Source organism: Delphinapterus leucas, chromosome 4 (assembly GCF_059928025.1).
Source record: "Delphinapterus leucas isolate spDelLeu-1000000601 "Yukka" chromosome 4, BTC_Dleu_Yukka2, whole genome shotgun sequence".
NCBI lineage: Eukaryota > Metazoa > Chordata > Mammalia > Artiodactyla > Monodontidae > Delphinapterus > Delphinapterus leucas.
Genome location: NC_143132.1, coordinates 60724863 through 60739603, shown reverse-complemented (window position 1 = coordinate 60739603; position 14741 = coordinate 60724863). Strand labels below are relative to the sequence as shown.

The 14741-nt window shown below is 41.6% G+C and overlaps 1 protein-coding gene across 10 annotated transcripts in view; it reads left to right on the top strand.

Annotated features, from left to right (window-relative positions):
- Positions 1–14741, top strand: part of ZBTB20 (zinc finger and BTB domain containing 20) — an 820737-nt gene that overhangs the window by 757402 nt on the left and 48594 nt on the right. For all 10 annotated transcript variants that reach the window (XM_022556467.2, XM_022556072.2, XM_022556534.2 and 7 more), the window contains one exon: positions 102–289. In XM_022556467.2, the coding sequence (XP_022412175.1) occupies positions 102–289 (188 nt within the window). The remainder of the gene's footprint in view (positions 1–101; positions 290–14741) is intronic.

Below are 14741 nucleotides of genomic sequence, written 5' to 3'. Positions count from 1 at the left end.
GAAAAAAAAAAAAAAAATCAAGTTATCTTTAACAGATTCTAAAAATGCCTTTTCCCAAATATGCAGTCAGTTCCTTCAAAGGGCCCTTTGTTTATTTTCAGGAAGAAACCCAAGACAGCTGAAAACCAGAAGGCATCTGAGGAGAATGAGATTACTCAGCCGGGTGGATCCAGCGCCAAGCCGGGCCTTCCCTGCCTGAACTTTGAAGCTGTTTTGTCCCCAGGCCCGGCCCTCATCCACTCAACACATTCACTGACAAACTCTCACGCTCACACCGGGTCATCTGATTGTGAGTACGCCACTTACACCACTAAGGTGATGGTGTCTTCGCGGTGCTGGGAGCAGGCTTCTCCCCCGGGTTCGGGCTTTTTTGCATTCAGAGCAAGCTGTTTCCGTTTGGTCTTCTAAAGTAGCCAAAGGTAACTTGCCGCCATTTTGAGTCAGCCAACATCTATATTTTCAAAGCTAGAGTGTATTTCAAAACCAGGTGACCAGCCATTTGGCCTCAAAAGGCTGATTAATTACATCCATCACGTTCTCTTTCGTAACATTGACTCAAAAACAGAAGCTGTGTTGCTGTTTTCTAATTATCCTTTTGTCCCCATGATCTGGATAATGGTACTTCCACCATGACAAAATTGAACAACCAAATATGGACCTCAAAAGGAAACTTCCATTTTGAGATTACATAACACAAGTCAGCTTTGCATTAGTTATGGTAGCTTGGCTGAATTTCTGTCTTTCCAGTTTTTAATTTATTTTGAAGTGGTTAAAGGACAGCATAAATTTACAGAAGAAAAGAGAATGGCTTCCAAGAATTCAGAAGCCACCCAGACTTCACGTAGCCAATAAGAATTTAGGTTAAAAATATTTTTTAATTAAAAAAACTGCCTATGGGCTAAATTTGGAAACGGGCAGCTTAATGAGATTGTCACTACTGAAATCACTCCGTTGCTGTTTGTTTTTGCTGTCTTCCCACTAATCTGAGAGTCGTCATTTCTTCAAATTCTATTTTAAGAAAGATGATAAATCACGTTTAGGAGGTATTTTCTGAAACGTAACTCAATACTTCAGAGAGAAAGAAACACATGTGTTGACAATGGAAAGGAATGGAATCACTTGGAGTCCAATCGGAAAGAATATTCCTTTTAGTCTTGGAGATACCCGACAACTATTCAGAACTGATCTCCACAGCGGATGTCAGGCAGAAAGCTGGTGTATTCATCTTTGGATTAAGATAAGACCGAGAAAGTTTTATTTTCAAAAAAGGACTCCATTTATCCTGTCCACAAAGCAAAAATTATTAATTAGGAAATGAGATTCTAAATCTCCTGTTGTTATTTTTCTGACAAAGCAAACGTAACTCCTCCAAAAGGGTGAGAGGTGAATGAGCCTGGGACATTCCATTCCCTACTTTCTTCATCATAATAGCCCCTGGATAAAGGGACATGACCAAGGGGTTGGGGTTTGGGTGAAGGAGCCTTTTTCTGCTCGTGACTGAGCTGAGACCACACTCCAGCTGTCACTAGAAAACGAAATGAGAAATAACAGGCTCCAAGTCTCTGCAGCCCATGTAAGTTGTACAGAGCTGCTGCTTCTATACAGAAACTTGGGGGTCAGAAGCAGGGACTGTGTTCAGTGGACCATCAAAATGGTAACATCCTTGGCCTTCTTGCCTGGCAGTCTCCGGCCTAACAGTAATTACAGGAAGAACTGGAAAATAGCGTGGCACGGTGCCCATAGACATGTGCGTACTGTCCCTACCTACCAGGAAGGTAGCCTGCTCCTGTGGAGAAGGACCTGGAGCTCCTGCGTGCAGACCTCCAATGCCTGGCTTTCTGCCACAGCTTATGGGGAAGATTACATAGAATGGCCTTAGCCCAGAAATCCCATTACAATAAAATGAATGTTTTGCTGAACAGAAAGAGCACTGGGCTCTGTGTATTATACTTTACCATAAGCATCACCTGACTAGGCCTTGGCGTTAGCTTGGAATATGTACAAGGCACAGCCCCTTGGTGACCCTGAGGAAGCCAGTGGATCCAAGCTCAGTAAGGTCTGAATACAGTTGGAAGGAGAACAAATAGGGAGGAGAAGCCTAATCTCCAGCTGTTCAGAAAGTCCTTCTGATTTTGCCATTAAGATGTATAAGTCTTCTCTGCGCCAACCTGTTGTTTAAATTGATTATACTTTTCTCCAAATATATTTGGATTGTAGTTTGTCCTGATTTGAGCCTACACTTAGAAGAAAATTGTTTTGAGGAAAGATTCACAGAAATCTGTCCATTTGGAGTTTGCTTGAGAGAAGACAGGAAAGAGGTTTATTTTAAGCTGTTAAGATTTTTGGATGCTCTTCTTGCATTCAAGAGGATTTTTTTTTTTTTTTTTTTTTTTTTTTACTTTCAAATGTCACTCTTACCGTAGATTAATTTAAAAGCCTAATTTCTTTAAGGTAAAATATTCAGTTTCTATTTAGAACTAACAGATTTGGGGCATTTAAAAATAGTGCCCTTGACTTGTTAGTATCTTTAACTTCAGAAACATTCCACCAGTATGTGGTGTTCCAAGCTTTCACAAGTGCCTGAATTTTTACAGCACCTTTTTATTTATCATGTGTTGTGCAAAATTATTCTTAGTCATGCCTTATTGTCCATTCCCCATCAGTCATTATAATTCTTCCCAGTTTACAGATGAGAAAACTGAGAAAATTGACACCCAGATAGATGAATGCCATGCTTAGTAGTTACCTCGTTCAGACACGGGGAGGGAGAGAGGGGGATGTCTGTGGATTTGCCCTCACTGTGAGCAGCCTGCGTTCTCAGTTCTGAGCCCGGAGATGGCATTCCTGGCTCGAAACAGGCATCTTGAAAATGTTCAACTACTCATATTGGTGACGAGGTTATAGAACACAATGGGTAAGCATCCCCACGGAAGAAAAGTCAGCTCTGCATACGAACTGATCAGGGTGGGCAAGCCATGGCGTTGTTGCATCTGAAGCACACAGGCCGTGTTTTGGAGCAAAGAGAACAAGTCCAACCCCTTAAATTCTCAGTTGGCTATTTAACCTACGAGCCACTTCAAATTCAGCAGAAGATCCCAGTAAAAGTCAAAGCAAGAGGGAATATGGCTGAGAAACGCTTTCCTCGGTGAAATGATGAGGTTAATACCGCTCCTGAAATGTGTGCTGCTTTTCGGTGCACCCACTACAATCACCTTTTAGCGATATTCCCCCATCACCCCTTAGCTTGTCACCTCGTCACCATTTCTAACAATCTCACGGTAAACAAACGCAGATGGTGGGAGTGGAAGGCATTACGATGAGTTTCGGAGTGCAAAGGGTACCAAACCCCTAGGCGTCTGACAGAACAGTTCCCACTGCACAGGCTGAGGGTGAGCCGAGCCAGGCTCTCCCTCTAAACACTTAACAGGACTAAACCAAGTCAGGAGAGCAGACGAAGCTCTCCACGGGAAAACCTTTCTTGACAACTATCAAGCCGTAGCACATCACAGTCATGTACATGTGAAAGATGCTCCCATTTTGTTTTCCCCCAAATAAGGCTCCCACTGAAGGGAGAAGCGATCCTCCACCCGCATCCCACCCCCGTTGGCAGTCTCCCTGCTTTGGGCTGTAGAACCGCCTAAGTCCAATGTCTTTGTTTTGTTGGAAGCTGACATCCGTGGTTACTTACCTTCTCGGGTTTTGCCCTGGCCTCATCAGATCGTCTCATTTTTTGTGTCCTTGCCAAGATGCGCTTACACATTAGCAGTTTTTATTTATTTTTCATTTAACCTTTACACATTACCAAACTGTTGTGAGGGTGGGTTTAACTTTAGCTCGGTAGGTAGCATGACCCTGCCGGGCTGAACGCTGTCGAGGAGTCGGGTAGGTCCTTCCTTGGCTCTCTCTTGCCGTCCACCTTCATTGACCTTCCCCCTCCCACCCCTTTGCCTCAGTCCCCAAGCCTGAAGATATCGGTACACTTGGTTCAGTGTGAACTTTTAAGCAATTTTTTTAGAGAACAAAACAAAGAGGATTTTTTATGGCAAACTCCATTAATGCCACATTAAGGCTGACATTTTAATTACCCCAAAGTCAGGAAATGCAAAGTTCAGGTTCCCACAGCAAAAGAAACTGTCCCCTTGAGTCCCAGCATTATAGCAGATTCTTTCATTCCCAGATTACACAACACCAGGCGTGGGGACATTGTTTTTCATCCACGTACGTGGAAAGGAGCACAGCTTTTATCCTTTGTTTTTTTTCCTGTAACTACAGTTGAGGATATGGGTCTTTAGCTTCCCTTCCCAAACCATCTATATGTATTATCCTGGAACGGAAGACGATTAGAGCTCTACATGTGCGCACGGACAGAATTAAAGTTGCTGTGGGAACATTAACTGATTTCCGGACTTCCGTGCCAGTCACATTGAAACCATAATGTTGTAATTTTGGGCATGTAATAAATGTGCATTTCATGTACACAGACAGAAAGAAGCATAAAATGTATTTTAAAGAGCAATTCATTACTAACTTTGTGATTAAAAGACATTTGGTGCATGTTCTTTCCCGTTTAGCATCAGCTGCTGGTCTTAGGCAGGCCTAATAGATGACACACTGTGTCTCATCCTGCATCTCAGATGTCCTTACTGCACGTTCCTGTTCTTCTGGATAATTAATTCCCTTAGTAAAGCTGTAGGGGGAAAAGAAAATGGAAGGAATATGCAAGCATGTAAATAGGGTAAAAGATATTTTGAAGGAAATGATTCATTTCTGCAAATAAACCTTAGTCCCTGATAAAGAGCCAGAAATCTGCTAAGTGGGTGTAGACAGAGGTTTCTGGCCACCTTAGAGCATCTGGTCCAGGGCCATCAGAACAACTTCAAAGCAGATTTCCCCCTGGATTCTGGGCATGCCCAGTGGGGGAGTGATTTTACTCTGTAGTAGCTCTTCAGGCTTAAGGCTTAAAAAGTTGTCTTACTCTGTAACAGCTCTTCAGTTTATATTCAAACTGGAAAAGAAAAGTTGTAGGGACTCACGTAAAATAGAGGTTTTTCCAAAGAACCCCTGATTTACGGAGCAGTGTTTTTAATTCCTTTAGATTTGAATCTGGTTGACCTATTTGTGTTAGAGAGGGAAGTGTTTCAAAAATAACTGTTTGAACAAGTTTGTTAGTAAAAAGGATTAGTAGCAATACTCTAAGGTACAGTGTTTAAGAACACAAATACTTGAAGGTTTATTTGAAACTGGGTGAGATAGAATTTTTACTGAAGGGATGTGTCATCTAAATGCTCAGGTCAAGCTTTAAGGGGAACATGCTTGTAGAGAATTTGAACCTCTGTACTTGCTATTTCTTCATTATCTCTTCTGTCGTGTATTCCTTTTGTTTAGCTTGGTTGTGTGTAGTATCTAACCTTTAAGAAAAAGACTTCAGTTTTACAGGGCTCTGATTGCTTTTACTTGGGCTGTCTGTACGTGTGAATGCATGTCTGTATGAGTGAAAACTGCTCAAGCAAGTTTGAAGGTCTCTTTGGCAAATTCGACTGCGTGTTCAGAAAGTTTCCAATCAGAAAGCTGATTCAGTGTAAAACCTTCCAAAAACTTCCTGAGGCACCTGTTCGCATGAAAAGATTGGATTTCTGCTGGAGGTGCTCAGAAGGCAGTGTTTATAACTGAAGATCTCTGTTTGGAGTGCCAAAAAATGAAAAACATTTTCGCCCCCAAAAAAACCTCCGTAAATGTTCAAAATGTATCATCAAACAAAAGCTTCATTTGGATTCAAATGCATGTATCTCAGCAGATGTGTCTAAGCTAACTGGAATCCCACAGGAGCAGCTGAACTGGATTTTGGTATGTCTTGATAACTGAAAGAGTTATTCTTAGACTTTGGAAGGACAAAAATGGTCCATCTGTGAAGAACTGTAATAGAGACATGACAAAAAACAGCATCCTCTGAAAGAGTTTATTTATGGAATTTAGGACAAGTTGGACAATCCTGAAAACACTTTGGGGTCACCCTATTTGCAGAAGAAATAGAGTCAAAATGGGATGAAATAAGCCACTACAAATAGTTATTATCCTATGGCTTGCTATTAATTTTCTCATAGATTCCATATCAGTTAAACAGTAAATAGAGCATCTTTGATGTAACTAAATGCTCTCATTGTCCCCAGAGTGTCTCACATTCCTCTTTTTTCTACTTCCTATAAAGAATTATATATTTACCTTTTCATTGCTAACAGTTTAATCTTGTTTTCCTGCTATTTCATTAACCAAGTAAACCTCTTACTTATTAAGTGTGGATTCATTTCTTTAAAGATTGTCTTTCCCTTTTTAAAAGTCACCTTTCTTTTCCTGAGTTAATTGATACATAATCTCTTTAGAATTATTTTTATTACCTTTGATACCCTCTTATTTAGAGGTTTCAGTGTTAATCCCACACTTATACATTAGAAGGCCAGTTAATTTTTTTTATTTGCTCTAATTTCCTAGAGTTTCTACTTAATATATCTGGGGACACATTTATTTTTAAAAATCATATGTCTTGAAGTTTCATGTCACAGTCTACCTCTTTTTATGAAAGTGTTTCTCTTTTTAATAAAAATTGTCCTCTCCCTACAATGCTAATGTAACTGGACATCTTCCATAGCCACTTGACTCAGTAACTTCCGGAAGTCACTCTTAACCTTGTTCACTCATGCCTTTCTCCATTTAGCCATGCATCAAATGCTGTTGAACCCCTGCATCTGTGCCAAGACCTCAGCTAGGACCAGGGGTGAAGATACAAACAAAATACCGTCCCCACACTTTAGGAACTCATGGTGTTCCCACACAGTTTCCCCAACTTTTAAACCTGTAAAAGGGGACACACAAAGGTGGTATGAAAATGTCTGATGATGCGCAAAAAGCTCCCAACCTCCTGAAGCAGTGGAAAGGGCTTCGCAGGGCAGGTGACATTAGACCTGGACCAGGAAGGAATAGGTGTGTGTAAAGCTGAAGAGGGAAGAAACAGCCTTCCAGGCAGAAGGAACAGAAAACCACAGAGGCACAAAAAAGAGCATGGTGTTCTCAGAAAACAGAGCAGTTCAGTTACCAGACTCAGACCTTCTTACGGTTTGCCTCATTTTAATATAAACTCACAGGACAGTTTGCATTTGGGTAACATTGCCTGTCACTAAAAGTCAGCTGGGCTGAGCTACATGTCCCTTTAGAGACATTTGCTTTCCAAATAAATAATAAAGCAAGACAGCACTTATTTTCTAATGGGAAAAGTGCCTTTCTTTGCATGAGGTCAGTAGATGTAGGAAAGTATTAAGAAAAATCTAGTGATAATTTATTGATGAATCGTTCAAAATAACTTTTCTTATTGAGAGGTTCATTCCTGGAGCCACAGAGTCACCTGTAAGGGCCGTGCTGGAACTCTGTCATTGACTCCTGGTCCCTCCAGATTCTAGCCATCAGTCTTCTTATGAAATCCTCCCAGGTCCCTTGGGAAATCTGGCCTCATGGCCCATTGCTTTGAGTCACACCATGCCGTGTTACTCTGCCAGATATTGCATGAACGTGCTTACGATTGTCCACGTATAATTGCTAAGGCTGATTGCTGACCTTCAGGGCTCTATGCTTCGTCTTTCCATGTCATGTCTTGCTGAAGCACATCTTTAATTCTTATCTGCAGCTGCTGGCGATAGTCTCATATGTGCTTCCTTCACTCGTGGCAAATTTCGTTATATGAAATTAGTGTTCCTCCATATCTGTCAGGGCCTCTCACGTCCTGACTTTAAAAAAAAAAAAAAAAAGTGTACTACTGCCTTCAGAGAAGGATCATTTGATCGAGAGCATGCATGAAGATTCTAGAAGTTTCAAGTCAGATCCTTCCACCAATCACTTCATACCAGGTACTGTAGTGAAACCTCTTATTGCCACGTGCTGAATAAGCATGTCTGCTTTTTTTTTTGCTTTTTTTTCTCTGCTTTTCTTCTGCTCCTACATCTACTGTTCTCTCTAAGGAACGTGTGCAGTTAGAACTTTTCATCAACGTTGAAGGAGATTAAAGTTTAGCTGGTTTAAACCTATTATTATATACATGGGGAAACTTAGGCCCAAAGAGAACAAGGGTCATACCAAAAGGTTCTCAGCATAGTGAGTGGAAGAGCCAAAAATAGAACCTTGCTCCCTCCATCCCCACCATACTTTGCTGCCTGTTATTGCATCTGGTTCATTCTCTGAACCAGAAGGAGTCAGGACTATTTATCCATCAGTTTACTGAATGCTTTCCGTGTAGAGGACCAAGCCTAGGTATTGTACAGGATGCAGTTTTATGAACCGGAGCCCTGTGCTCAGAGACTTAGAGTCGCATGGAGAAGATCAGATACATGCACAACCAACTGCCCTGCAGGGTGGTTAAAGCTACGTCCCTGTTTACCCGGATGCACAAGAGCATCGATTGACTCGATTCACTGGCTTAGCAACCATGTGTAGAGTATATCTTAGGTGTCTGGCACTACACTGAGTTCTGCAGGGGTAGAAAGTGGGAGACAAACAGACCCTGCCACCAAGAATTCTAAGTACATGCCCTCAAATCGCCATTATCTTAGATAGAAGTTAGAAAGTTCATAAAATACATTATAATCCAGTTAACATTAACATCCAGTTCAGTTTATCAGGAAAGGTTCCATCTGAGGTCTCTTGAAGGATGAACAGAATTTCATTGGAGGTTAGGCATTAGGGTAAGGTATAAGGTGTTTGTATTCTGGGGCAAAACTGTGGAAAAGTTTTAAGTAGGGGTTGCCATGATCTGGTCTTTGCTTTGGGAAGATCTAATCTAGCAACAGGGATGTGGAACATGCTTGGATGTGGAAGGGGGTGACGAGGGAGAGGACAGAGCCCAGGAAGCCTTGTCAATTGTTCAGATTATTGGTAACCTGAGGAGGCTGGTGACGGGGATGGGGAAGATCCAGGTTCAACAGACGTTGTGGATGAGGGTGGGCAGCTCCAGGAGCTGACAGTGTTAGGTAAGAGAGAGGAAATCATCAAAGATAATTCCAAGATATCAAAGAGAGAAGGTGAAAAGGAAATAATGAGAGGAACAGAATACAATTCAGTTTTGTACAAGGCGGAGTATGAGATACCAGAGGTAGACCCTGTGCAGACAACTAACATTGAGTTATAAATAGGGTACTGGAGTAAAGCAGGATGACTTGAAATTATGGCTAGCAAATGCTTTGGCCAAGAGGGGCATACTTTAAGCCATGAATGTAGGAGTAAATTCAAAGAAGATTTTTGTTGAGAGAAGAAAAGGAAAATAGAACCCTGGGAAATATTTATATTGAGTGACAAGAAAGAGAAAGAAAATGAAGAACCAACAAAGGAGGGAAAGAAAAGATGGTCTAATATGTAGGAGGAAAAGCAGGACAGTGCAGAGAGACCAGCAGGGAGAGGAAAGGTAGAAGGTAGGCAGTGCGGGTACTGCAGCCTCCCAGAGGCTGTCGAGAGCACAGAGTCCGATGCATCACGCAGACACCTTAGAAAAGGGTTCAGGAGCACACAGAATGAATGGAACACCAACAGTAATGAACCAGGTTTTTTTAAGTTTAATACTTTAAAAAGAAATAATGAACAGGTAATGCAAAAGCAGGGTGGTGAATATCTTTACGATACAGCAGCCCTAAGCCCATTTATAGACTGAAGAATAAAAACCAGTTTTAAGGGAGACTCTGCAATTAAATAGGCAAGGTGAGAGAATTAGATCTCTCATTTTACAGGGCAATTAGGATGATAAATATATGTAAAGGAAATTTGAAATCACTACCCAAGCCCAAAGAATCAGTAATTTTATTATATTAGTTCTTTCTCTACTTCTTCCCGACATTGGTTTCTCTTCCCTGTAGCTAATAAGAACCAGTGTCTTGCAAAAATTGTTACATCCTCTTCGGATGACTTCACAAATGTTCACTAACCCTCAGTAATCTCTGAGCATTAGGTAGAGGACAGATATTATAGACTTTGAGCCTTTAACTTGTCTAAAAAATTTTAAAACAAGTTATTTCAAAGCATAATCCATTTTTTTTTAAATGCCACATTCTGTGACTTTATTTCATGATAGATCCAATTCAAGTAGTTGCTAATAACAAGCCTATATGTTGTTCTCATGTACTCCTGCATTGTCACAAGACATCAAGTTCATTATTTATGGGGCATTTTTAACTTGTTTATTTAGTCTGTATTGTTCTCTTTGATGGTTAAACACATCCCTGGACACACAGTATCTGCAATTACTCCTCCTTCAGGGTGGTGCTCTGGAACCAACTAAATGAAATGTGATTTCGCTCTGCTATTAAATTACTGTAAAACTGAATAAGAAAATTATTTTCTCACTACTAGAAATTATACAAACAACCACATGGAGGAATTTTGAATACGAGTTTTTATAATTTCACAGGGAACAATGAATTCATAGTTGACGTCAAAATGGACCTTGAGGAGGTTTTCCTTTCCTCTCCAACTCCAAAAAAGAATTTCCTCCGACTCATTTATCCTCAGTGGTTTTAGCTAGGTTCGTGTTATCCATTTTATGCCAAGATCTCACGCAGTATTAGATGAGGGCATGCATAATTTTTAAGAAAGCTTGGTGAACACCACGTGAAGAATTTCAAGAAGTGGTAACTAAATTAACTTTGTCATTCAGTTTTCTGCTGTAATGATTTCCTTTCCTGTATAATCACTTATTGTCTCTTTGCCTTATATCTCAACCGGTACTTGGATATAAAGGAGTTAATGAAAGAAGGGTGTATATAAATTTGAGCTACAGAGTGTAATCCCATGTCTCATGGAAAATGCACATGCAAATTCTGAACTTCAACCATGAGAAGTTAACCCCATGGAAAAGGAAGTATATCTTTTTATTCAGGGAAATATTGTAGGTCTCTCCAGGCAGGCCTGAATATTTTTTTCCAATTTTAAGAACCCCCCGCTAAATGTAGCCTATTCCATTTTATTCCTGACATTAGGTCCCAGAGGAGTGATTGGATCCTAGGCTCCTGAAGCTGCCTCATAATCCTTGGCTGCCATGCTGAGTGGCGCTACCCAGCAGACATGGTGTCGTTGCATAGTGGCACAGGCAGAGACTTTAAGCAGAGTGTAACCCCTCCCTCCAGAGGAGGAATTCCTGAGCTGGAGGCCTTAAACTCCACTGGCACCGTGACTGGGCCTCCCTCTCAGAGTCTATGAACTTCCTAAGAAGATAGGCACACGCGGACGCATGCCAATGTGCGGGCTCTTCTTGGACACGAGTGTATAACTTTGCTTAGATTGGGGTCAGAGAACTAAAAGAAGGAAGGAGCCACTTCCCCAGGACAAATCCCAGTCAGAATCTACATCCTCAAACCTGGCCCCCAAGAGTAAACCAAGAAGCAAAGGAGGGAAAGTCCGATGTGGACTGACTCCTGAAGCTCTTTCGGGTTCTCAGTGTGCCCGCAGGGCAGGGACAGGTATGCTAACAGACGTCGAAAGCTATTTCCTGAACATGTTGATAATGGACTAAGATTCGGACCATGTGTTGCTCTGAAAATGTTTTCTTACCCCTTGGTCTGGTTGTTTGCCCTTTTTCGTGTGAACTTCAGCCTGTGCATGCAGTTGACGTGCCTCTACTTAACCTCCCTGTGTTTCCGTGTCCTCGAGTGCATGATGAGAATGCAAATAGTATCTATCTCATAGCATTATTAGAAGGGTTAGAAGGAATGCTACATGGAAAGCCCCTAAAACAGACCAGACAGACAGCACTCAGCGAATCTGAGCATTAGCTATAGTTTAAGGGTTTTAAATTATTAAGTAAATACGAACTAAAATTGATGCGACATAAATGAAGGTTGTAGCAGGTGCTCCATCCCTCCCCCTGAGAATGACCGAGACAGAAGCCGTAGGTCTGTAGGAGGGTCTGTTCTTCACTTCAGGAAATGGCCAATGCCCTTCTCCTTGTCTGTTCTTGGATTCAGACCTGGGCAGACAGGGAAGCCTCTCCATCATCTTTTTGCCTTCTTTTATTTCCCCATTTTTCTTGTGTTCTCTAACATTGGAAGAGAACTAATACTACTAAGTATCTACTTTTTGTCAAATGCATTATATCATTCTTACAAAACACCCCATTTTACAGATAAGGAAACTGTGGTTCTGAGAAGTTAAAAAAAAAAAAAAACAACTTTCGGAATGTTTTCTTCTTGGTCTAGGGAAGGCTTAGGGTATTATTTACATTATAGTATAGTATTAACCTATTAAGTTCCTTTTTGTCTCAAGTACATTCTAATCAATGAGAGATTTTCAGATTACGGAGAGTGGATTTGTCTACTGTCCGACCTCAGAATGCATTGTGGAACCTGTGCGTGCCTCTATTGTGCACCCTTAGGCATCCTCTCGCTGTCCACCTTCCAGCCCTGATACCTGAAGAGGCCAAAACATCAGGTCCTGAGAATGGGCAAACTGCTGTTCTGCCACATCAGACAGCCCCTTCCAAAATGACGCACTTACAACTAGAGAAATGCATCTTTTACCTGTTTTGAAAGACAGTCTGCCTGGTGGCTTCAGAGTGTTTTGAGATAAATCAAAATAGAAGGAAAGTTGCAAGAGTAAATGTGTTTCACTGCCGAGGAGGATTCTTTTAATCACTCAGCTCACTTACCTTCTTCCATTCTGAAGCAGTTCGCAGTAGTTGGCAAAAAAACATAATCTTAAGAAATTCAGTAAGACCTGTTGGCTGATTGTACCTAGTGAGCCTTTCCTGTCCTGTGGTGCCTATATAGTTCGGGGTAATGCTTGTAGATAATTTCAGACATTTGCTTCTCTCAACTCTGGAGCACTTTTGCTGCTGAGTATAGAATTCCAGAGACACACGGGTATGGAACTTGAGCTATAAGGCTTTTAGTAATAGTCGCAGATCAAGTGCTTAACTAGATTGTGTGCAAGTCCGTAGAAATCCCAAGTCAGAGCTTTAAAATAATAACTCATTGAGTTATGATTTCTACATCTCATATGCTGTATTCCTTAAATCACATGTTGATGGCTAATCAGCAGAATCCAAAGACACAAATTAGATGATAACAATATTTACAGAGAAAATATACGTGTCGCTTGAAAAGTAAGGATCCTCAGGGTTGCACTCCCACCAAAAAAAAAAAAAAAATGTAGCAGTTGCAATCTGAACTCTCAACATTGTAGCCAAGAAAGGAATGAATATAACAATAGAGAGAGTTTTAAGACAGAACTTCTTGGTTAAAGGAGTCTGGACCTTCAAGAAACATGTTTGAGAAAGAGTCAGAAGAAATACTAGGTAAGACAAATTAATTATTCCTGTTCCTCGAGGAATATTCTAGCAGTTAAATTATTAAATGCTTATTTTGGCCAGGTGGAAGAATTTGTAAGGGCATAAACTCTATCTTGTTCACTGCTGAATTCTTAGCACCTAGCAGAGAAGTGCTTAGCCATAGTAGGTGCTCAGCAAATATTTATTGGATGAATAAATGAGTGAATGTGGTAGGGAGAACTGAGCAAAAGCGAGAGCATAGTGTGTCTGTGAGCATCGCTCCAGTTTGTGAAAGTAGAGTTACTGATTTTTTGCCTAATTGTTTTCATTCAGCAGACCTACAAAACAAAGTGTATCCCAGATACCCTCTGGTTTTTATGCTGGGAAAAGAGGATCCCTTTCTGTTGGATGTAGGCTGCTACATGTTTTGATTCTAGTAGCAATATGGCAGGGTTAAGGTCGACTTTGTAGGATAATCTGGTGCCTGTTTGTTTAGATATCATGAAAATAGACACATTTTCAAGATGCTCAAGCAGCTGAGTACGGGAAAGCTCCAGCAAACCTCGAAACAACAAAAAGGAAAGGTTTTCCCACTCCCACCTCCCATTACTGTGCCATCCTGCAGAGGTTTCTGCAACCCCACAGCCTCCTCCTTGCTTCACCCTTTTCCCAGGTGAAAAAGCTTTGCCTAGGAAGTACAGCGTGTGACTGTCAGTCTAGCAAGGAGACAGTTCTTGAGAAATCCACTCCACACGCAGTGCTCCCAAGCCCCTCTCACGGGAAGGGCATGATGTGATCTGCAGCAGGCAGAACTGGCCCAGGGAAACAAGAAGTTGGCGTAGAATCCTGGGGCCCTCATGCTGGAAGGGCCTCCCAGAGAGGACTTCCCACCCACCCTCCCTCCACTAGCTGGACAGTAGAAAGATGTGTCAAAAAACAAATTCCTGGATGAATATATGGAGGATTAAATGAATGAGAGATGAGTTCACGCCTCCAGAAGCCCCCGCCATCCCACTTGCATAGAAAGCTAACTTTGAAGCCACTCTGTTCTCCATAGCACGGTTTTGTACACACTCAGCCTTGGAATATGGTTGCCATCTGCTGCCAGTGCACAAGACTAAGGAAGTATCCGGGAGGGTAGGAGGAGACCAGGCGGGAAGAAGAGAGACACTCAAAACGGGCTAATGATCTCCTTTGCGTTGGAGTCTAGGTTTCAGAACATCAGTCCCATACTTCAAGAACAAAACGCCAGTGTGTCTTAGACCACACCAGGCGCCGGCACATCAGATAAGACCTGCGCTGTGTGGAGCTCAGTCGCCGAGCCTCGAGAAGTACTCAAAGTGAAATTAAAGGAGCAAACTGAGGAGACTGAAAGGAGAAAGGCGTAGCTTAAAACACAATCAGGAGGGCTCTGCAGATATGTGTCTTAGGGTTACAGTAGTTCAGAAATGAA